At 34.8% G+C, this 25,642-nt stretch overlaps 1 protein-coding gene across 1 annotated transcript in view; it reads left to right on the forward strand.

Moving 5' to 3' along the window:
* The window catches only part of RNF213 (ring finger protein 213), a 170,689-nt gene that overhangs the window by 30,536 nt on the left and 114,511 nt on the right, over positions 1 to 25,642 (forward strand). Inside the window, 5 exon segments of the mRNA XM_078155847.1 lie at positions 589 to 747; positions 3,674 to 3,873; positions 12,543 to 12,829; positions 15,552 to 15,790; positions 18,871 to 19,071. Of these exon segments, the coding sequence (XP_078011973.1) occupies positions 589 to 747; positions 3,674 to 3,873; positions 12,543 to 12,829; positions 15,552 to 15,790; positions 18,871 to 19,071 (1,086 nt within the window).

The following is a 25,642-nucleotide window of genomic DNA, read 5'->3' on the forward strand; positions in this document are numbered from 1 at the left end:
AGACTAGTCTTAATCCTTTTCTAATTGGGATCCCTTCATTTACTTGAAGGCAACTATCATGTCCCCCATAAGTCTTTTCTTCTTCTGGCTAAATATCCTTAATTCTTTTAACTTAATTTCCAAATGATATGGTGTGATCTCAAATCGTGGTTAACCTTCTCTAGATAGACAATATAAATCCAGAATGTGGCACTCAGAACTGAATGTAGCAATGCAGATGTGATCTAGGTGATTAGAAACCACTTGGGCATTATTTATACCTTCTTATTTGACATAGTTGCTTTATTATATGACTCTTGGTCCCAAGCAGCAAATACCACATGGCAAATCTACTATAGTGTAGCTCTAGCTCTTTCTTACTTTCTGCCCAGACTGTTTTTCTTTGTTGCTTTGGAGGCCAGTTCCTTCAGATTCTTCCACTTAAAGTGGAGAAAAGTAGAATTTTGTTTGCTTAAAGACTGATCTAGTCATAAATATGTGATCAAGAAGTACCTTCGTTAGTAGTGTATGTATGTGAAAACACATTTTAAAAGAATGACTAAATTTTAAAATAATTGTTGTATATATGTGCTTATATACATATTCTAGGACGTTAAATCTTGGTGAAGGAATCAGAGTATACTTCCATGCAATTCTGTCTCGGAATTTTTCATTTGATCCTAATTGTGATAAAGTGTTCATAAAAGGAGGAGAAGGCTTGGGTAAAAATGCTTGGAGTAGTTATGTCTGTGAGATGAACTGCACAAAGTAAGTACATTTTAAAACTTTTTATCAGAATCATTTTGAAGATGTGGCTAAATAGGAATCTTAAGAGGGAGATCATAATGTACAAAACTAGAAAAATAGAGAAGCTACACTACGTCAGCTATATTATTCATTATTGTTTTAGACCAGGCATGCACAACTTGCTGCCTGTAAAAAGATTTTGGGCCACATGCAAAAAAATATAGAGGATGTAAATACAGACCTGCTTTGGTAGGCTGCAAATGGCCCCGTGGGCCATGTGTTATGCAGGCCTATGTTAGAACATTTAAAATACCTAGACGGTATAAAATACCTGAGTGTATACCTGCCAAAAAAAGACATAGGAACGATATAAACATACACATAAAATACTTTTTATACAAATAAACTCAAATCTAAATAATTGAAGTAATGTATATTGTTCATGCATAGATAAAGCCCATACAGTTTTTAAAATGAAAGTTTTACTTAACTAATCTATTTATTCAGTGTTATCCCAATTAAATTATTAAAAACATTTTTACTAAGTTAAAAAAATTAATAACAAAACTCATTTGGAAGAACAAAAGATCAGGAACTTCAAAGAAACCAGGGAAAAAGTACATAAAGGGAGTAAATTCAGCAGTTATCAGACCTTAAATTATGTTATAGAGTTGTTGAAGTATAAAAAGGATAGAATCATTTTCATTATTTTAAATTAAAATTTTCTTATATAAATAAAACCTATGTAGTCAAGAATAGAAGGAATGTAGAAAATTGGGGGGAAAAACTTTCATAGACAATCTTTCAAGTAGGATATGATTGGGTTGGAATATGATGGGCTGTTTGATTTAGAAAAACATGGAAAGACTTGGACTGATGAAGAAATATTCTGTCCACCTTCAGAGAAATAGATGATAGGAGGAAATAAGCGTAGGACGGTCTTACATATATGCTTATGAGTGTATATATGTATGTTTATAGATATTTATATATGTGTATATACATCTACATATATATCTATATATATCTCCATGCTTAATTGTAGCCTTCTTTAGAGTGGTGAGGGGAGGGAGGAGGAAAAATAAAGTAAAAAGTGCACAGCAGAGAACACAAGAAAACCAACAAAGAAGTAAAGAAAAACTGGGTAGCTTTGAAAACGTGTACTATTTATTATATAGGTTTTCTTGAATTGGAAATTTATTGTTTTATATTGAATCCTCTCTTATGTTCAGCTGTGTACATGGCAATTTTTTTTCCTTTTCTCATTTTATATTTAAGTTTAAAATGAAAAAAATTGCAAAAAACCCGAAATGTTAAAAAATTGTTTTAGCATGTAATTGGGGAAAAATAAAATATATTTTTAAAAAAGAATTCTGGGCAGGGAGGGAAATCTTTAATTTTTTATCATAGTAACAGATATCAACAAAAATGTGATATCACTTTATAAAGCTTGGGGATTTTGACAGCAATATTGAAATCACAGTATTTAAGCATTCCCTATTTCTTTTTTTTTTAACCTTTTTTAAAAAAAAATTATTTTATTCTTAATTCATGAAACAAAACAAGCACTTCCACAACATAAAAGATGATTACACACAAAACCACAAATCCACTATGTGCAACTTGCTATTCTTTTAAAATATATATTAAAGTTATCATCAACAGTTCTTTTGTTTTTGTCCGTTCTCCCCCTGCCCCTGCTCTAGAGATGGCTACCATACACATAAGTATATATATGTAAAATATTCTGCATGCACTTTTCTTTATCAGTTCTTTCTCTGGATGCAAGTAGCATCTTTGTCTATATGTCCTTTATAGTTTTTGTTAATTTGGGTATATATGATAGTCAAAATGACTTATTTGTGCAAAGTCATTCTTAAAATAATATTGCTGTTACTGTATATTGCTCATTTTGCTCTTCATTATTTCATGAAAGTCCTTCCATGTTTTTCTAAGGTTGAGCTCATCATTCTTATAGCACAGTAGTATTCCATCACAATCATATATCACAACTTGTTCAGCTGTTCCCCATTTGATGGTCATCCCTGCATTTTCCAGTTCTTTGCCACTATAAAGAGAGCTGCTATTAACATTTTAGACAATAAAGGTTTTTCCCTTTTTCCCTAATCATCTTTGGAAATAGACCTAGTAGTGATATTGCTGGGTCAGAGGTATAGGCAGTTTAATATTTCTTTGGGCATAATTCCAGATTGCTCTGCAAAATAGTTGGATCAGTTCACAATTCCACCAACAATGAATTAGTGTCCCAATTTTTCCACATCCCTTCTATCCTTTTAGCCAATCTGGTAGGTGTAAAATGTTATCTCAAGATTGTTTTAATTTTAATTTCTCTAATATTGTATATTATATAATTATAATATAAATTATTGAAATTTTAAAAATACAAAATTGTATGAAGTAATTTCAAGGTGGGAAAAAAACACTAAGGACTAGGGGGAATATAGGGAAAGCCTTGTGTAGATAGTGACAGGTACTTGATTTGAGGAGAGCAGGGCCTCTAACAGTAGCTTTTTATGTTTTTTTAAAAAAATATTTATTTCTAGTTTTCAGCATTCACTTTCATGAGATTTTGAATTTTAAATTTTCTCCCCTTCCTTCCCCTCTCTCCTCCCTAAGGCGGTGTGCAGTCTGATAGAGGCTATACATATATAGTCCTATTAAACATATTTTTACATTAGTCATGTTGTAAAGAAGATTTAGAACCAAAGTGAAAAACTATGAGAACCCCCCCCCAATAAAGGAAAAATAATATGCTTCGATCTGCATTCAGACTCCGTTGTTCTTTTGTTCTTTCTCTACATGTGGATAGCATTTTCCACAATCAGTCTTTTGGAATTGTCTTAGATCATTGCATTGTTGAAAACAGCTAAGACTATCAAAGTTGGTCATTGCACAATGTTAGCAGCTTTTTATGTTGTGCTTGTAGAGAACTGGATGAACATGGATTCCTTATAGAAGGTGAAATGATGGTTTCCAAGGACCAAGTGGCCAAACCTATCCCTTACAAATATTATATTGTTCGTGGCTCAAATCAGGAGTATGAATTCATATACAAAAAACCTACTAAGTCTGGACAGTACGTCAACCGCTGTTTGTTCATAAAGGAACCATTTTTGAGATCTGGAGGTAAGATACCAACTGATCTTTTTGATCATCCCTGTGAGTTACAATTTGTTAGTCACTTGGCTACTTTTATATTTTCAACAAAGTCTAAAGAATTGATTTTTAGATTATCTTTGCTTTTTTGAACATGGTATAATGGACAGTGTCAGGAGTAATTTGATTTGGAGTCAGGAGTAATTTGCTTTTGCATCTAGCCTCTACCACTTAACATGTTTAACTATGAATAAGTTAATTAACCTCAATTTCCTCATATGTGTAATGGGAGTAATAGTGTGTATACTACCTACCTCATAGCATTGCCTTCCCTAATACTCTTAATGTTAGTGCCTTTTTTCTGAGATTAACTCAGGGTCATCATATAGATATCTTATTTGAACATGTTGTTTGCATGTTATCAGCAACATTAGACTTGATATAAGGGACTGTCTTCTGCCATTCTTTATATTAGTAGCACTTAGCACATATATTTGTTTAACAAATACAGTAGACACTTAATAATTGTTGGCTTGATTTGAGTTGATCATTGGTCTAGAAATTCAAATTCCATTCTCAGGTACCACCTTTTTAACCAGCATTTCATTTCCCCAATTAATTTTTCTCTTGCCTTTTAATGGGCAACAATGAGGAAAACAGCCTGTGCCACTTTGGTCTTTAGTTTCTTGCCCAAGATTTCATACTCATTGGCTAAACTTTTTAGGTTCCTTAGCCAGCTCTGTTTATTAGGGCAGTCCTAAGTAAAAGGGACCATGAGTTTCAATGGGAAGGATTTTGATCATGTGAGACATGGGAAGGTTTTTGGATTATTAAAATTGATACCCATCCTCACCCTTGTCCCAGGTCTCTGGTGTATTTCTTTTTTATCTTTTGCATATCAGCCCTTGTAACATGCCTTTATAAACCTTCCTACTTGCTCCTTCCTTGCATGTACTGTCTGCCTGCTGATGGTTTTTGAGCTGTATATCCTGTCTGAAGTGACTTCTAGCTATTGTGATGTTTAAAAAGTTTGGGAGACATAGTTTCTGGGCAATGAATCATTTTATTAATAATGCTGACATATTATTAATAAAAGGGTCAGTGACACTCTTGAATGCCAGAGAACCTACATGGAACCCACTCAATGCTTATATGTCCTTGGAACGGAATATATAAATAGTAACAGACAGGCTACAAGGCTGAATACTCCATTACTTAGTTGTTTGGAATATAGAAAGGACTAAAATTCTAGGGTGATTAGCTCAAATCTTTATTTTGAAATTTATTTATTTTTAGTTTTCAGAATTTACTTCCGTAAGATTTTGAGTTTTAAATTTTCTCCCGCCTCTCTAGCCACGCCCCTCCCCAAGGTGGCATGTAATCTGAAATAGGCTCTCCGTATACATTCATATTAAACATATTTTCACATTAGTCATGTTGAATTAGCTCAAATCTTATGCCTGCATTTCACTATAGTAACTCTGAAGTGCTCCAGTAATAACCTGATTAACTGAATAATTGAGCACCTAACATGATTATAGAAATTTTCCATGAAAGAATCAGGGACATAGCTATACAGTAAAGAAATAATGCTTCCCTAACTTCCTGTCAATTCCAGGCAAAAGTTATATAGCCAATTGCATTGAACCAGGCTTAACAGGCAACCAGGTGGGATATTTTCCATTCAAGAGGAAAGTCATTCTAGGGCAATTGTGTCAGGATAATCCTACCGCAGCCCATGCCAAGAGTTGCTCTCTCAACCTCTCCCAGCCTTTCTCAACTCCACCTGCAGTTCATGGACATCTACCCCATAGGGTTGCTGGCATCATGGATTATTGGCTTAATAGCATTCCTTGATGATTATACCTGGAGTCAGACTCAGAATAGTATCAGTTATAGTGCCATAAGGTCTCAAACAGCAAGTTTCAGTAATCATAGCTTTGGGTAGATTTCAGCTCTCAAGAGTCACATATCCTTAAAAGCAAATATTGATTATAATCTCACATTGGTAACAGTAAGAGATTCGTTGTGAAAAATCACAACTTATCTTGGTGTAACTAGTACTTGTGGTAAATTGATTCTTTTTCATCCCTAGTCTCAACATTACACAAATAGTTTCACTTAATAACAAACAACAAAAGACTTGGGATGGGATGTATAAATATAATAATCACAGATTGTTTACAGAGAATAGCTTATATGAGAATTTGTCTGTAGTCAAACAGGTTCAGTTATTAACTGAAATCAAATGGACATAAATACAGACTACTGGTCTCAGAATCCCTTTAAACAATGGGAACATCTTTAAGATAGTTTAAGTCAGAGGTCTCCAAAGTTATTTAGCCTACCACTCTCTTTTTAAAAAAAATTACTCAGCACCCCACTGGAAATCTCCTTTAACCCTTTAATGTTTTTTTTTTTGAAATTTGCATCATTTCAAAAGAATAAAATTTTTTTTTTAAAATGGTGCATCTTAAATTGAAGAATTTAATGTAAATTTGTGGTTTTTTTCCATAAATAGGCTAGCATATGGAAGTAGGTGGATAGATTTCTTGTATGGAAAAATGAATTAAGAAAATCCAGGCCTTCCCAAGGTAATCTCCTTACCTTATTCACAGGGACAGATATTCACTAGCTTTATATCCCAGATGTAGCTTCCATTGAGCTGTTGACTGCTGACATTTTTTTCTTAAAGTGCCCATTTAAAGTCAGCTCAAGGACATAACAAACCTAAGAATGAAACTCAAAAACAATATTCAGGGTCCTAAAAAAGCTTTCTCCTCAAACAGTAAAGTCTCAGTAATCACAGTAGGCCTGGACACAATTGTTAGCAATACCATTAAATTATTGCAGTAAATTAGCTTACAAATAAAATTTATCAGGCTTTCTAAAAATCACACAAAAGTGTTTTATTTAAACATGTACACGGAAGATTTTTTTTACTTAAACATTCCTTCCTAAAAGTATTTCTCTTTCTTAAAAACAGCTTAAAATTTACCCTGATGTAAAAAGGGATTCATTAGAATCTAATCCCAGTGAAATGGGAACCTATAAACTTTAGAAACATAATTCTCTTTAAATTACTTGTAAAAATATCAAATAACAATTAAAAAGTCTTCCCTGATTACTCTGTGCAATGTGATCTTGTATTCTATCCAAAAGATATATCAAGATCACTCTTTCTATTCTTCTCTGCTGTCTAAAGTATTCTTAGCTTTCCAAGAGTGATGAGCACACAAACTTTTCTTATATATCAGGAGAAACCAACATAAAAGATCCTTTTTCAACAGCAAGCATTTATCAAGTGCCTAGTATTTGTAAAGCACTATACAAGGAAGTGGTAATAAAAGGCAAAAAGAAAAACAGTCCCTGTACTCAAGGTGCTTATATTTATTGTACTAGGGATATACAACATATACGTGGATGGATAATTACAAGACAGTCTGAAGGGGAAGAGAACATTAACAACTAGGGGGAAAGGGCTTCAAGTAGGAAGTGGTGCTGATGGGGTGCTTGGGTGCTTGTACTCAGACCCCACTTCCAAGATCATATTTCTCCCTAGTCTCAGAAACACTATCCCTGACAGTTTCCCTCCAGCCCAAGGACCCTGCTTCTGGCAATCATTCATGAGCGGGCTCAGTGAGGCAAACTATCTCTCCCTGTTACAAGAAGCTGACCTCTGTAGAATTTCCCTTGTATGAATATGACTGTCTTGTACCAACAGAGCTATCAAGTACTGATGCCCACAGTTATGTATACAATCCAGAGGTCAAGCTATAGACGTCAACTCCTAAAACTATCTTGTTACAGATATAGCAGACCAAAAATATACCCTTTAGGACCCTCTCTTCCCCCTCCCTCTCCATGGTTTCCTGTAGTGAATGATGTAGTTGTAAGTTATCACCTAGTTAGCATACTTGGCACATAATCCATTACTTTTCATATATAAGCTTTAGCATCATCCCTGTTAGGTTGCAAGTTCCTTAAGAAGCTCTGTCCACCATGGCAGGTTCCTTGAGAATCCTTGCCTGCTGTATAGCATAACAATAAATCTTTGACACCTTGACTTAAAGAATGCTTGAGTCTGTGAATTCATTCCAGACGACCCTGTCCTGTACTCCAGTCCTTGAGGGATCTCTACCTCTCTACAGCAGCAGTGCCTGAGTGAAATCTTGAAGGTTACTAAGGATTCTAAAAGATTTAGATTCACAAAACTACAGTGCGATCCAGGGATACAAGACAAACCATGGTAAAGGAAAAGAGGCAAAAGATGAAAGGTTATGTTTAGTGAAATGTAAGTAATTGAGTTTGGCTAAAAGTTGGAAAATGCTCTCCAAGATCAAAAGTTGCAGAGAATGTTTCTGCATTATAATCAAATGAAATCACAGATTTAGTCTTTATCTCTACTGAGACGGTTTCAGTCCTTACAGAAGGAAGTATACGAAACAAGTCTAGAGCCAAATATAAAGGGCTCCAATTGATAAAGTGGTTTGCATTTTATTCAAGTTATAAATAGAGAATCACTCAAACTTTTGACTTTGAGAGTGACTTCCAAATTTACAGCTAGCTCTTATTCAACCTTAAAGGAAAAATAGATCCTTAAAATTGGAATTTATCAAAACTAAGTTGATCTAAATTGTCTTTAAGTATCTTAAATAAATCCCCGAAAGTACCATAACAAAATAAATTCCTAATTACCACCCCCTTCTAGTCAAAAACTGTTTGCAATGGGGAAGAGACTTAGTTTTTCTAAGTGAAGCAAAGTAAAAAATATACCCAATTAAATTAGCCTTATCCCAAAAAGTTTACCAGGCCTTTAAAAGTTTACTCAATATCCTTTACTTCCTTTGCCTTCTCTTAGCTCCTAGAGTATGAACTCATTCATATATGTGTGTGTGTGTGTGTATATAATAAAATTTTATATTTTATTAAAAAAGAAAAAATATATTTTGTGCAAGGATTATTTGTATCCCATTTACTCAGTAGGAATTCCACAGCACAGAAAACACTTGTATAGGATGATATAACTTAACAAAAAAATTTTACAAGGCCTTTTCTTTGTACCTTTTCTCACAGATTAATCAATTATCAAATTTCCTTTAAAATACTTATGTAAATACTTGATAGGTTTTAACATTGTAACAATAATTCCAAATAACTTAGTTAACAGTCTCATAATTTTCAAAAGTGAGAGCCAAATAATTTTAGAAGAAACTTTCTCTTAAGTATATGCAAAACTGGAAGTTTGTTAAGTTCTTAATTATAGTACTTCAGAATATTATAGCATGTGGTCAGCAGGGCTAATACAATGACCTGAGAGCTTTCTAACCCATTTTTAACCTTCTTTTAACAGTACAATTCTTAATCTAATAACATCTAGATTATAAGAGAAGTTACTTTTGTAACAGCATACCTGAAGTAGTAGTTTACCAAATTTCAGAATATAAGAAAATTTAGAGAAATAACAAAACCATAAATAACATTGTGTATTTGAAACTTGAAACAAAACTCATTACCAGTCAAGTGGCCTCAGTTTAGTTGAATGCATTTCCCAGTTACTTTACACTGAAAATCATTCATCTCATCACCATTGGCATTGTATACTGATCCCTTAGACGTATACATCTAAAACTCTATTATATAAAGTTATCAAGTATGAAGCAATTACATCTAATTAAAGAAATAATAAAAACAGTTAACAATAATATAGCACTTGCTGTATAACAGGCACTGTGTTAAGCATTTTATAATTATGTGATCCCCATAATGATCCTGGGAGGTGGGTGCTATCATTATCCTCTTACAAAATAATAAATTAAGGTTTGTTATTTATAATAAATAGATATAAAGTAACTTGCTTGGGGTCATACGGGTAATAAATTTTTAAATGCCAAATAGCAATTATCTTTTATATTATGTTTTGATTTGTTATAATTATCCTGATAGGAGAGCACATTCAGACCACATTCTGATTTCATTAAGGACAAATTTCAGATCAAATCAAATCAAATCCAGATTTATAATTGCTAATGGTAATATTTAACTCTCCAAGGCCCAGTACTTTTAGCATTTTTAAAAAAAATTATTATCCATAAATTCATGTTTCTTTTTTAAAAATCATGTGATGATGATTCGTACCTCTCTATAACTTTGTTCTCTACTTCTTTAGGAGCTATATAAATTCTCAATCCCCTGTCTCCTTTACTTATCTTTAAGACTTTTTCAGATGAGGGGCTGATCTAAGTATTCAGCCTCAAATTCCCAATATAGATGTGTACTTAGAAATACATATAAAGTTTTACATACAGTTTGAATTCATACCTGTTATCATTAGGTTAGCTTAAAGTGTGCCGGGCTCAGTGTTGTAAGTTATTGCTTTTGGAATTTCTTACCCTAAGATTCTGGATTACTGATCTCTTTTACCAGGCAGATAGCTCTAAGGTGTTTGCTGGAAAGATGTGACCAGTTATTGCAGGCACAGCCTTTTTGAGCTTTTCACAGAATGAGTTAATGAAATAATTCTCAGTTTGAACAGTACAAAGAAACATCTAGGGTCCTATATAATAATCACAGATCAAAATAACCAATAATTTTACCAAATCCAATACTTATATAGTGTTAAATTTAATATGGGCCTGCTGTAGATTATCCTGAAAGGTGGATCTTATCTGACCTTACTCATAGACCAAAGCTGGTTAAACACTGATTTCTAAACATGTTTTCCTTTGCAATTTCAAGTTATTAACTGAAATCAAATCATTTTCCTTTAACTTAAGTATGGAGCTAGATCCTGAAATCTTAAAACATTGGCCCCCAAACTCAGTTACCGATATGCCACAAAAGCAAGAACTCAATGTTACTGATTTTTTTTTCTTTATAGCGTATTTACTTCAGTCTGTTTAACAATTAAATCCATATTGGCTTTCAAATCAATTTTTATTGTAAATCTTTCTACTTACACAGGAATCAAACTGGCCCATCTGAAGCTGGTACATATCCAAGGCAATTTTTCAGGAACAAGAGGGGCTTGCAGCATGTGGCCCTGATATTGCCCTGTCCTCCATTTTTATTCTTAAGCCTGTTAACAACTTACAAAAGGCTTGACTGCCCACTTAACAACAGAGATCTGTTATGTTGCCTAAAAAACAGTTTTCCAAATTAAGTCATACTCACTTTCCTTTCTTTCCTGCTACTTTTCACTTTTTTAAATCTGGAAAGTTAACACTTACAATTTACAAATTAAGAGAGTGGTATTTCACATCTTTAAAAAAATTTTTTTAAAAATGTATTTTGATTTATTAACAATCACTTTTATGAGCTTTTGAGTTTTAAATTTTTCTCCAGCTCCCTCTCCTCTTCCATCCCCAAATGGCGTACAATCTGATATGGGCTATACATATATTTTCTTATTAAACATATTTTCACATTAGTCATGTTGTAAGGAAGAATTAGAACCAATAGGAAGAACCACAGGAAAGAGGAAACAAAACAAAACCGAAGAAAAAAATAGCAAATAGTATGCTTCGATCTGCATTCAAACTCCATAGTTCTTTTTCTGGATGTGGATAGCATTTTCCATTAGAGTTTTGGAGATGTCTTACATCTTTGCATTGCTGAGAAGGGCTGAGTCTATCAAAGTTAATCATTGCACAGCATTGTTATTATTGGGTACAACGTTCTGCTGGTTCTGCTCACTTTACTCAGCATCAGTCCATACAAATCTTTCCAGGTTTTTCTGAAATTTGCCTGCTCATTTCTTATAGCACAATAATATTTCATTATATTCATATACTACAACTTATTCAGCCAATTGATGGGCATCCCTTTAATTTCCAATTCTTTGCTACCACAGAAAGAGCTGCTGTAAATATTTTTGTACATGTGGGTCCTTTTCCCATTTTTATGATCTCTTCGGGATATAGCCCTAGAAGTGCTGTTGCTGGGTCAAAGAATATGCACATTTTTATAGCACTTTGGGCATAGTTCCAAATTGTTCTCCAAAATGGTTAGATCATCTCACAACATTTGTCATTTACTTGTTTTGTCATGTTGGCTAATCTGATAGATGTAGTATGGTACCTCAGAGTTGTTTTGAGTTGCATTTCTCTAATCAATAGTGATTTAGAGCATTTTTTCATATGGCTATAGATGGCTTTAATTTCTTCTTCTGAGAAATGCCTGTTCATATCTGTTGACCATTTATCAATTAGGGAATGACTTGTATTCTTATAAATTTGACTTAATTCTTTGTATATATTAGAAATGAGGCCCTTATCAGAGACATTGGTTGTAAAAATTCTTTCCTGGTTTTCTGCTTCCCTCCTAATCTTGGTTGTGTTGGCTTTGTTTGTCTTACATCTTTTACCAACATTATTTATAAAAACAGCTTTCACAATGGTAATATACTTTTTTAAACAAATTGCTGAAATCCTAAATTGATTGCATTTAAGGCTGTGATAGAAAAACCATGATCAAAATGTCTTAAAAGACAAAAAACTTATTTTTGCAGTTTTAAACACATTGTTCTGATGTCAGATATATTGGCTCACCAAAGACAGTCCTCTAGATTTATTTTAAACATAATCTACAAACTTTTTCTTTGGGATTAAATTAAACCTGAATTAATCTAACTTTGGAGTAACCAAAAAAAATTGCTCTTAATTATATTTATTTACCACAGTTCTTTCTTTTACTCACAGAATGGCACCAATATGATGATATAATTTGTATGAAGCTCGATAAAACCTTTATGACGAAGGTGAAGGATTTTTTCGGAGAAGACAACACAAAGAAGATTGTAAAAGGAAAGTTCATTGCAGCCAAAATTATGGTGGAGAATATCTTCAGTATCCTCAGCTCCTGGAACACCATTAATTTGAATAGCTTTTTCAACCAGTTTTCTCAGTTTCATTTTGTGGTCAGCCAGCCTATGGTTTATGAAGACCAGTTAACGCCATGGTCATCTTTAGGATATGGAGAAAAAGAGGTATTCAATCACGTAGATTTGCATTTTCTAGATTAAGTGTAAGCTTTATTCTTAGCTTTATGCCACTTACAGGAGTTCCACTTTCCTCCCAGTTGTCACCACCCAATATTTCATTCTTTCTTTCCCCCCTTCATATTTCCTGTTTGAAGTATCGACCATAGGACGCCTCCTTCCTCATCCTTAGCTTTGGTTTCTGCTTTCTGCCTTTTCCAGGGTTAAATTTGCTCAAACAAAATTATCAGGAACGGGAAGAGAATCCCCTATAGCTGCTTTTTCTGTTCCTACAATGGTGGTCTAGCCTGAACCTTGAATGACCAGCATACTGAATATGGATTTTCTTTTGAGATGTATTTGAGTCTTATTTTGGACTTTTGTTTACCTAATAGTGGAGCATTATCATTATGTGTGAATGTCTTTCCTTACAGATTCTAAAAAGTTAGGGTTAGGGAAAGATTAACTAGTATTCAGGGTCAGGTCAGGTGTAAGAAGCATTTTATTTCTTGTCTATTTTTCCAGCTATTGCTTGCTGTAAAAACTCTTAGCAAACCTTAAGGTCATATACATTCTCCAGCAGCAGAAAGGAAATGAGGCTATCTAATGTCCAGTAGGGGCTTAAGGAAGGAGAGTCTCTGGTCTGAAGCAAAAGGTGATGGCAGTAGAGAAAAAGGAAAGCAGGAAGGCTATTTTGTGGGGCCCATCATAGTATCAGGACAGGAACATAGCATGTTAGAGTTGAAACTGACCTTTCGCTACTCTAATAGATCTCTTATTGTCTATTTCTGAAAACTGAAGCCCAGAGCAGGGAAGCAACTTGCCCAAGGACACAGAAGTGATAAAATAGCAAAGCTGGCATTGGGACTCCAGGGTTTTATGACTCCCAATTTCAGGACCAAAGGGTAACCAGAGAACCTGGATGAACAAATGTCTTTCTCATTTCCAAAGGCATTGGTATTAGACCTCAGCTCCTCACTATCCTTATTCCTCTCAGTCCCTTCCCCAAGCCATGGGAGTCACCCACCAATAGTAGTGAAGAGCAAGGTGAGTCCTTGATCTGGTGGGGGTGATGATGGAAATGTGTTCCCAGTGGTGGATGAAAATATATTTTCCATTCAAAACATAATGGTTATATTATACCATTATAATTAGTATAATAATTTACTTTAGTTACATTTTGCATTAACTAGACTTTTGCAGGCCAGCTTGGAAAACTAGTCATTATGTGTTACATTGTTGTTATGGGAAAATGGGTTCTGAATTTCTAACCACTTACAACTTTTTGTGCGCCACAAGTTGGTTTGTAAATTCAGGACTGACAGATTTTGTAAGGGAACAGAGATTAAGCAAAATTCACCACTGATTAGAAAGATTACTTTGAGCCATAAGGTATAATTTCTACTATATTATTGCATACATTCCAGATTTTCTCTTTTTTTTATTCCAGTTCTCAGACCCCAGGGCCATCCTTACTATAATAGCTCCTCAGGGAAGAAGTGAAAGTTACACAGCTTATTGGTGCTTTTGAGAAAGGCCAGGAAATAAAAGGAGACTCCGAGTTGAATTCAACTTTTGTACACTATATGTAATTATCTGTGCTAATTTGGAGGGACACAGAAAAAACAACAAAATCTCTGCCCTTAAGGAACTTTCAATCTAATCAACCTTAGATGTACAGATATCTAAAACACTAAGACACCTTACTAAAACACATACCTGGTTACAATTTCCCACCTCCTTCATGTTTCTCAGGCTGCATGTGTTCCTTTGGGAACGTCTCCATCTTTGTTTCATAATGACAATATAAGTCACAGAGTAGAAGCTAGAATCCATATTTCTTATCTTCCAGTCCAATGTTGTTTTTACTTAGGTGGGATTCTTTTTCAGAAATGGTTGGGGGATGGGCTATTCAGAATAATGTTGAATATTTTCTTTAATTTTCTTTAATTAGAGTTACCGTAGTGCCTTATATAGATCACTGCTTTTGGTGTGCAGTAGATAGAATTACTTCTACATATTTTTCACCTCTTAATGGTCAATGTTGAACGTACCAAATAATGCCCAGATTTGCACTTATGCTACCTTTTTGACCTTGGACAAATCATATAACTTCTTTGAGCCTTAGTTTCTTTCTCATTAGGTTAAGGTATGATTTATAAAATTTCTTTCAACTCTTAAGTTATGTGACCTATGATCTTGCAGTACATGGATTTGAGCCCTTCTAGATCAACTCGACTCTTATAGTCACTTTACCTAGATAGAATGTGGCTTGGTTTGTTTGTTGTATCTCCACTTACCCAATAGTAAATGAGTGGAATCCATAAAGATTCTCAGTTTGGTAACAGAGTGAGGCATCAGTTCTTGATATTTGGAGTACCCGTCTGACTGTCCTCTGTGGCTGGTTAATCTATAGCTTCTGGTGTTACAAGGGCTTCCCTTGCTGTTCCTGCTATCCCGATTCTCAAGGATGATTAGTTTGTGGGGAAGGAGAATGTAGAGAAAGGGGAGGAGAGAGGTGGCATTAAGAAGGTGTATCACCCCCACTTAACTATCTGGTGACCTGGCATGGCATATTATAAAGGATCTGTGAGTTAACTAACTGCCAAATTGACCTGCTTGGGGTCTTATCTCAGTCAACAAGAACCGTAATGCAATTAGTTAACTCTGAAAGAAAATACTGATTAATTAAACTATATCCTTGTTTTCTTTTTTCCTTTAATGTGATTAGATGAATAAAGAATTGTGGGAAATCCTGAAATCATTATTTTTGGTCAAGAACAGTGATTCTTTTTGGCCATTGAAAAGCAAATTGAAGATGGGAGTAATTATCCTCATATTAGCTGAAGAGTATAAATTCCCTGCACTGAAAGAAGACCTCATCTCACTGTGTAAACTTCTTTGTTTCGACTCAATTTCAAGAACTGACCTTTGCCAAGAACTAAAGGACTTTTCAGAGGCAGATCAGAAGTATGTAATATGTATGCATGTGTGAGCTGTATGTGAATGGTCATCTGTCTGAAGAGCTTTGCTGGAACCACTTTTGCTCTTGAAATGATGACTTGTTATCCCTTTAATCTACCTTTCCTTTTTCATTGGTATAACTTTGATCCCTAATAACCATTTTTTGAAAGTATGTTTGATTTGATGGGGAATGGAGCATAGCCTTACAAGAAATATTGTTAGCCAAAGTCAGCAGTTCTAGCTTACTTGTATTGGAAAATTTAGAAGGCCACCAAACAAAGAGTATATTTGGAAAATAGTGCACATGTGTGTGTAAATATGTTTATATTTATATACACGTTCTACAGGCAACTCGGAATATCAGGGTGTTGCCATGTTGTATTTTCTACCATTATGCCATTCTAAGAGTTTGGTTCAAAACTTGTAGTAATTTGCTTTTCATTTAAACCAAAAAGTGGTAGGGATATAATGGGTTGGAAGTACCTCCTAGAACAGGACTTCTTAACACAGGATTTTGACAAAGGGTTACCTCACAGGAACCTCATGTACCCCAGGTATGCAGTTAAACAGTTTTGCCAAGAGGGCAGGCTGAAAATAAGGTAGATTGAGATAGATATGTGTAATCCAAAAGGTAAAGTGACCCAAAACAAGAATACTTTGGGTGGATCCAGGGCCTGGGGGAATCAGAAATACCTTGTAGCCATCTCTGGCTTTCCTTAGAGAGTTACTGGGATCCAGTGACATTCTGGGTGTGGACAACCTTTAATCACATAAGGTTGGATTTAAAAAGTATAATAATTTTTTCCTAAACAGTATAATAAATCATATCCCCCCACCTTCAGTTCTTTAAAAACATGATTCTGAGAAGGAGTTGTTCATAGATTTTGCTAGATCCTTTGCCAAAGGGATTCCTGACACAAAAAAAGATGAAGAATTGCTGTACTAGGCTAAGTATTTTAATCCTGAAAATCCTCAGATTGAGGGGATTGAGAATTTTCTGTGCTGAAACACTGGTAATCTTTATTTCCCTTGTCTTGTTTTTTGGTTAGCCTATCTTTCCTGCAGGCTTAGGTTATTTTTAGAAGGAATATTGTTGGCATTGGAAAAACCCTGAACTAGGAGTCAAAAGATCCATTTCGACCTTTTACTAACCCTCTAATCTTGGGCAAGTCATGTAACTTTGTTGTCTGTATTTACTTATTATTATATATTATTATATATGTAATATACAATTATATATATATGTGTTACTTATTATGGAATTTAATAAAACCTCTCTGGCTGTCCCATAGAGTTGTTATAAGAGTTCCCATAGAGTTGTTATGAGTTTCGCTACTGCCAGATGTTTTACAGATGTCAGGTTGTGATGGTGAGTTAAGGCTAGCTTTTCTAAAAGAAATAAACTGTGGCTTTGGGGTCTAATCTCTCCTGAGTAACTAAAAATGAAGAGAGAGCTCCTTTTAAAAATTTAAAAATTTCTAGTTTGATCTGCTTTTTCCAAGGATCAGGTCTTTCCATTCAGAAATAGCACAGTTCCAAAACTAAAGGTTTTTCAAATATCATTTAGTATCTGGGTTATGCAAAGCAGTCAGCATCTAGAGAAGATTTATCATCATAAGAATAGTGATTGTGGACATATACATTATCTTGTAAACATTAAAACACTTTGGGTACCTAATTTCATTTGATCCTCATAACAGTGTTGTGAGCTTAATACCGTGAATATTGTTGCCTCTTTTCTAGATAAAAAAACAGGTTTGTAGAGGATAAGTCACTTGTCCAGCTTATATAGGTAGGACTCAAGAGGTAGAGTTTCATCCCCCTGAAGTTTGTGCAAAATGTTTAAAATCCTTTGTGAAATTATCATTTATTTGCAGCTATAAATTATTATTATTATTTTGAAGCTTGAAACTGTGAATTTGAAACCAAAATTTATTCTGTTGAATATATATTCACATTGTTAGGGTATGTTCAACTGCCCTACATTGGCCTCTAGAATCTAATTATGTCATTAAGGCACAATCTAAAAATTTTTTTGAAAAGGCTAACTAATTGGTGAACCTTTGATTATCTATTGAGTGGAGTCTTGCCAACGGTACATAAATTATTTTTACACACATACCTTGGCCTTTCTACATACTATAGTGTGCTGTAAACCTGAAAATGGTCTTGATCACTCACATTTATTTAAGTGATATAAAAACTTCCCTTCTCCCTCTCCTCTTTACTACTGCTACTGCTAATACATAACATATGTTATTGCAGATTTTAAAATTTCAAAATTTGCTTAATATAAGTTTTGTATGGTACATATATCATTCACTTACTAGACAAAACTTACCTCTTCTGCATACTAACCTTAAAACTTCTTGAAATTGGGGCAGCTAGGTGGCACAGTGGATAGAGCACTGGCCCTGGAGTCAGGAGGACCTGAATTCAAATCCGGCCTCAGACATGTAATACTTCCTAGCTGTGTGACTCCAGCTGGGCAAGTCACTTAACCCCAATTGCCTCACTTAAAAAAAAAAACCAACAACAAAAAACACAACTTCTTGAAATTGCAAAGAACTCAACCCAAAAGGCTTATATTGAAGGGAAACTAGATATTCATGATTCCTAACTTGCTTGGAATTTAGCCAACTTCGATGTTCAACATGCTCTAATTCCTCATAGCAATGAACACTGTTGAAAACAAAAAAAGTCTGGGAGCTACTGCTCTTAATATAAGTAAATAGATGCAAGTATTGATGGTAAAGCTATGAAAATGGAGGATTCTGGAGCAACCGTTATTCATCTGGTTTCCACAATGCAGTCAGCCAGGCAGAATATACATTTTCATCATTCTATATACACACACGTATTATGTATTTTAGACTCGACCTTGGGGAAGTCATCAGATTTTTTAGTCTGCTTCCTCATCTTTAAAAAGGGGGGGTTGTACTGGACGATCCCTGAGCTTCCTTCAGTCTTCAGATCAGTGGATCTTTTGCTCTAGTTCTAAGTAGCAATACTTTTTTGAGGAAAAAGTGTTGGATGTGTCAGTGGTTATCTGCTACTTACTTTGGTATGTTTTTTTTCCTTATTAGCTTGGAAAAACACCTGATAAGTATGTGCCAAAAGTGTATTGAAAAAGGAATTTTCTTTTGGGTGTGGATTCTCCCTGTTTTGCACCATTTTGTGGAGTTTGTTGACCAAAGAAAGGATACTCGAATCCAGCCTCAGAAGACTTGGGCTGGTCTTGAGAACCTCCCCTTTTGTGAATTTCAGAAGATGTCATCACATAAGGCGTAAGTTATGTATTAATGTTTTCTAGAAAGTGATTTTCAAAGTGTGATCTATGCTCCACTGGCAGCCCAAGATAATATAGCACAGTATCTATGGCTATACAGTGTACTGTTTTGATTTTGGCATGTACTAATAATTTACTTGTAATATAAATAAGAACAATTTGTTACTTACCTTGTTAAATTTAATATATACATAGATAGAGATTGGACCTGTGATTTTATTGACATAGGGAACCTCCCAGATGAGGAAATACCTACTATAAATGAACTTCCTCTGCAACTGATAGTCTTACAGAATTGCCTACAGTATGATGAGCTTAAATGACTTAGCCAGGGTCATACAACTTGTATTATAAGAGGCTGAACTTGACCTCAACCAAGTCTTCTTGGCTCCAGGGCTAGCTCTCTATTCACTATGCCATACTGCCTTAAATGTATATACGCAAATTTATTTTTACTGTTTTTAAAAAACTCTTATATATCGTATATAACAGAAGTTTCCATTTTCTTACATTATCTTCTGTCTTGTTCTTATGATCATGTTTTTTGATGACTTAAGTATAGTAAGTCTAATAAGGAATTTAAATAATTTAGACATCATTCCACTGATAATTAAAAACAGCATCTGGGATGTGGGTGTTTTGTTTTCATTTTCAGTGATGGCAAGGAAGGAGCAGATGGTTTGGTGGTCAGTGGAATTGCTGTCAACATGGTCTATAGAATTGATAATTTGGAGAATCATTTCCTAAACAAACTTTCTTGACCTTCCTTCATGTCTTTGTGTTTTTTTTTTATTCATCATTTAGTTGTGATATGAATTTGTAGTTGTAGAATTCATCTTCCCTTTCTATTTCCTTGAGCCCTATTGTTCTTTATTTTATTTTTTCTGTGCTATTTTATTTTTTAATCTAATATTTTATTTTTTCCCAATTACATGTAAAAACAATGTTAGCATTCATTTTTTCAAAGTTTGAGTTCCAAATTCTCTCCCTTCCTTTTGTTCAGCCCCCTCCTTCCTGCTATCGAGAAGGCAATTTGACATAGCTTGTACATGTGTAATCATGCAAAACACATTTCCATGTAAGTCATCCTGTGAATAAAACACAGACAAAAAACTCCCAATAAAAATAAAGAAAAAGTATCTTTGATCTGCATTCAGTCTTCTCCAGTTCTTTCTCTGAAGATGGACAGCACCTTTCATCACTAGTCCTTCAGAATTGTCTTGAATTATTATATTGCTGAGAATAGCTAAGTTATTCACAGTAGGTCATCATACAATATTATTGTTACTGTGTGCAGTGTGCTCCTGGTTCTGCTCACATACTCTTCCCTGGTTTTTTTAATAGCACAATATTATTCCATCACAATCATATACAACAGCTTGTCAATTTCCAATTCTTTGCCACCACTAAAAGAGCTACTATAAATATTTTTGTACATACAGGTCCTTTTCCTTTTTGTTTTTTATCTCTTTGGGATACAGACCTAGTAGTGATATTGCTTGGTCAAAGGGCCCCGACATTGTGCTTTGAAAAACAAACACCTTTGCTTTCTTTTTTCTTTTAAGTTTTTAATTGTTGTCTTTTGTTTTTACATCATCTTTTAATTTTATAGTTCACTTTTAATAGATTTTTGTGTTTATTCATCATCTATTTCTTCTGTATTGCTTCTTTTCCTTCCTCCTAGAGAGCCATTTATTATAAGTTTTTTAAAAAAATTTTTAAACAAATTCCTTTTTTGGAAGAAAAGCAAAAGCTCAGCAAAGTCAAAGAACATACCATTTATACATTGTGTTCCATGTCTGTGAACTCCCACCTCAGGGGTCTTAGATTTCTGTGTCATTCAGTTCATATGTGTTAAGCATTGATATTATTTCATAGCATGTGGTGCCTTTAAGTATAGTGTAGTATCCCTGTTTATCTCTTTTATCTATGTCCATTTTTATTGTTTCTTTGTCTGAGCTCATAGTTGTTAGGCTTGTAAGTTGTAAGTGTTTTTTTACTTTACCTAAGATATAATAAAGTCTGCTCCAGTCCCATATTTTAACTCTTTGTAAACTTTTACATTTCAAGAGTTTCTGGTGGACAAAATGTTGTTATACTCTTGCCTTCTAATCCATTTTGCTATTCTCCTGTTTTATGAGTGAGTTAATCTCATTCATGTTCATGGAAATTATGATTAATTGTTTATTTACCTTCATTCTGTCCTCTTGAATTTTATTCTCTTTACCTTTTCCTACCTTCCTCCCCCTACCTACTACAAAGGAGAAGCCATTGGTGAAAGAAAAGGATTGTCAGCACTGTTGATGACCATTAATTGGATTTTTCTGCTTTTGCTACATTGCCCCCTCCTCTTTTCTTGGCCATAATCATTAGTTCTTTCACTTATTTTTTTCCTTTTACTTGTTACATGATCTGTTCTCTGAAGTTGAACTTTGTTTTGCTTTAATTAGTCTCCTCCCTGATACTATCCTTCTTCTTAAACTCCTTCTCCCCTCACCCCTGTCACCACCTATAATGTATATCATCACACTTTTTGTGCCTGACACTTTTGTGCCTGTTTTAGATAAGAGTGAGGTCCATCTGGTACCCTCTCTCCTTACCCATTCGTCCAATGTTCCCATTCTTTTCTTACACACGATTATAAAAAATAAGTTGTTCCTTTCTAGGCCCTCCTTTTTCCTCCTTTTCTATCCTGATATAGTCTCTCCCTTTTTTTCTCTTTTGACTATCAAAACAAGACAGATCCATCGCCAGGTACTCATTTGTCTTATTTAATTGCCTTTAGCCTCATATATTAAAGTTCTTAAGGGAAACTTGATTCTTCTCTCCTTCTTAGAACATCAGCACTTTATCATCATTTAGCACCTTCCATTTGCTAAAATATATTTCCTTTGTATTTTTTTCCTAACTCCTGTGTTTACATTTCAAAGTTTCTCCTCAGTTCCATTCTATTCATTACGAATACTTGCAAAGCTCTCTTTTCTATTAAAGGTCTGTATTCTCCTCCCCCTCCCCCATTATTCTCATTTTTTCAGAGTGAGTTTTTCTTGGTTGTAGACCTTTATTTTTTGCCTGCTGTGCTATATTCTAAGATCTTCTTTGTAGTGGTAGCTGTCAACTTTTGTGTGATCCTTGTTGAGGTTTAGATGCTAGGGGTGCTAGGACCCCAAAATCATGACACATGAGTCCTGCCCAAAAGAATTTGACCCAAGTCTTCTTTCAGCCAAAGACAAGGTTTATTAAAGATGAACCATACAGGCCAGACTCTTAAGGAATCTGAACATTTGTGGTGCTCATAAGGACTAGTGGGCATGAGGAAGTCTCAGCCCCTAAATGGCGGCCAGAATGGATCTTAGATACAGCCAAGTAGTTTGGGGTGACGGGAACTGAGCACAGGCTGCATCCAGGGGATGATGGGAAGGCATAGGCTGGTAACCCCACTTGCTGCCAGCTGTAGGTGAATGGCCTGAAGTCTGAAAGACACAAATCTGGCAGGCAAGTCTGAAGGGCCCAGGTATAGGGAGAGGTAAAAGTGCAAGAGCCCTATTAAAATCATTTACATTTGACCTGCAGGATTATCTGATCTTGTTACTTTCTCAGAAGTTAAGTAACAGTTTTGCAGGTAGAAGTTTTTCACTCCTGGGTTCAATAGTTGTATAAATGAATTTGCCAGAGACTGACTTTTACTTCAATTATAACAAAATACTGAGGAGGATACTTAAGTAATGATTAGGACAAATAGGTTACCTCCCTATAAGAAAATTGGTTGCACAGAAATTCTCTTTCCCAAACCAAACTGAAGATGTTTCAGATTTAATTTCAGTTGTTTGGGGTATGGAATGACTACACATTCAGTTCACAACAGCAAGATCTCACACACTTGTATTGTGCTTATCTCTTTTACTGACCATTTGCTCTAATTCTAGAAATCTGCTATAAAAGGATGAAGCAGGGACAAGATTTATACTGAGTATGACAGGATAAAACATCCTTAGAATTCAGGTAATTCACAGTTTTCCAGTCATGCAGTATCAATTCCACCTTATAGCCAGACTCAGGAATAGCCAGGTGGGTAACATTCCTTTTCAAAGGAACACAATGGGGAAACCGAGCCAGGAGGATCCCATCTTAGACTGAGGCTAAAATTATCCTCTCAGCTTTCCCCAGATGCAGACCTCCCACCTGTATCACATTCTCTCTGAGTAGCTTGTGGCATTTTCTTAGGTGGCAGATTATTGACTATTGATTATGGATGGATTATTATGATCCATTAGACAACTCAAAATAAAATCAGTTATAGTCCTGAGAGCTTTTACTTCAGATGGCAAGTCTTATTAATCACAGCTTAGGGAAAAATTTTTCCAGGATTTATGTTTCAAATTTAAATTTGTCCTGGTGTAAAAGCCAGTCATTAGAGATAATTTCTATATACTTGAAAATTCTCAGCACGCCAAGTTCATTGTTTATGCTATTGATTTTTGAAATCTTTTTTGAGCTCTTCCAGGAATTCTTTTTGGGCCTAACAGAAGTCACTTTTTATTGGAGACTTCACATGTTTTGACACTGTTGTCTTCTTCTGAGTTTGTGCCTTGATCATCCTAGTCACCATAGTATCTTTTTTATGGTCAAGTTCTTTTTTTACTTTTTGTTCATTTTTCTAGCTTACTGCATGACTTTTCACTTTACGGTGAAGTCGGGCTCTGTTCCTGTATTGGAGAGGGCACTTTCCCAAGCATCTTATGTTGGGCCTTGGGGCCTTGCACACTGTCACGGGGGCTGAGGGCCTAGTTGCTCTTCTGTGCTGGGTGTGGAGGTGTCATGGGTGGCTTTCCTGGGTCGGGTCCTTGTTGCTGGTTTGCATTGGGTCTTGACTTTCCCTGCTGGCTTGCACAGGTTACTTGGTTGGAACCTGATTGGGACCTCTGGCTTTCACTGGGGGTGCAGGCGCGGTCTGCTGCTGGCCCTTCCTGCATTGGATCATTTTCTCTTCCCACCTTCGTGAAATAGACTTTTCATGCTGAACGTCTGAGCTGTACTAGGCTAGAAATCTGCTTTACTGTTCCAAAATTGGTTTTGAGATGTTAAATTCTAAGGTTATTTGGAGGAGTGTTTGGGAGAGTTTAGGCGAGTTCCTGCCTAACTCTGCCATCTTGGCTTCAGAAATCCATTTAAAAAAAAAGTAACGATCTATCCATGCTTTCTTTTTTGTATTTGTGTCATTTCAGAGTAGCTTGTGCCGCACAGTAGAACTCTGCCTTTTAACAGACTGGTCATGTGTGCCTCATTTTACCCTGTAGTACAGTTTATATATTTGAGAGGGAAGAGATATGTTTCATTATCAGTCCTTTGGAGCAGATTGGTTTTTGTACTGATCTTAGTTCTGTTCCCTTTAAATGTTGTTTTCTTTGTATTTTATAGTCATTGTGTATATTGTTTTCTTAGTTTTGCTTACTTTTTCTGCATACAAATTCTAACAGCATATTAGGTGTAGGATATATAAAGAAAAATAAATCACAGCTTCCCCTGGAAAAGTTTTGTATTCTATGCCATTATATTCATATACAATGATTTGTTTAGCTATTGCCTTATTGAAATGTAGTGCTTTTTGTGGTTATAAAAAACTGGAAGCTAATGGAGTTTCCTGTACAGATGAAATCATAGGCCTAGTTCTCATCCCCTTATCCCTTTCCCACCCAAAAAAAATGTTCATAAAAAACAATTTTATTCCTCCTCATTGAACTCTGGTTATAGATTTGTTCTGTTTAATTTATGGATCTGAAAAAAACGTACTTGAATTAAATTATATAACTAAGCTTTTTCCTTCTTTCATTTCTAAGTCCTTTTAACTTTGGATCACAACTGGAATTTATGTGTAGACTTTCCTAGGAAATTTTATTTATCATAGTTATTTATATTTTATTAACTTACTGTTTTACTGACAAAGATCCCTCTTTCTATAATGATACCCCTTTAATAATTGTTGGATTGTTCTTGGTTTTCTTTGCAATCTTTAGTCACTTCCCTACTATCTTGTTGTTCCTTATGTTTCCTTTTATTAATCCCTGGTAGGAATAACTTTCTGATCCGAGGCAAATTATTTACCCTCTTTGTCATTTTCCTCCTCTTTAAAATAAAGAATGTTTTGAAGTTTCTTCACTGGACTGACTTGAATCTTTTTTGAGACTTAGTTTAGTGCTCAGTTCCCTTTGTGAGTTCTTTGACCTTTTAATTTTTTTAAATTAAAATTTTGTTGCCTAGTTAACTCCCCTTTTAGTTTGCTGTACATGCCTCCTTGCTGAACAAAATGCTTTTGATTCAAAAGCACTTAAATACTTTATTTTACTAATTTCACATAATCAATAAGTATTTATTAAAAAGGACTATGCTAAGGAATTGGGGATACAAAGACAGCTATGAAAATAGAAACATCCCTCCCTTCAAGAAGCAATGTGGAGAAATATATAAGAACATAAGGTCTCATGTAGTGTAAGAGGTGAGTGAGCTGAGTTTTGAATGAACCTGAGGGTTCTATGAAGAAGAATTTAGGAAGTACTACATTGCTGTCCAGT

This window comes from Phascolarctos cinereus, unplaced genomic scaffold (assembly GCF_003287225.1).
Source record: "Phascolarctos cinereus isolate Bilbo 61053 unplaced genomic scaffold, phaCin_HiC Scaffold_5;HRSCAF=322, whole genome shotgun sequence".
Lineage (NCBI taxonomy): Eukaryota > Metazoa > Chordata > Mammalia > Diprotodontia > Phascolarctidae > Phascolarctos > Phascolarctos cinereus.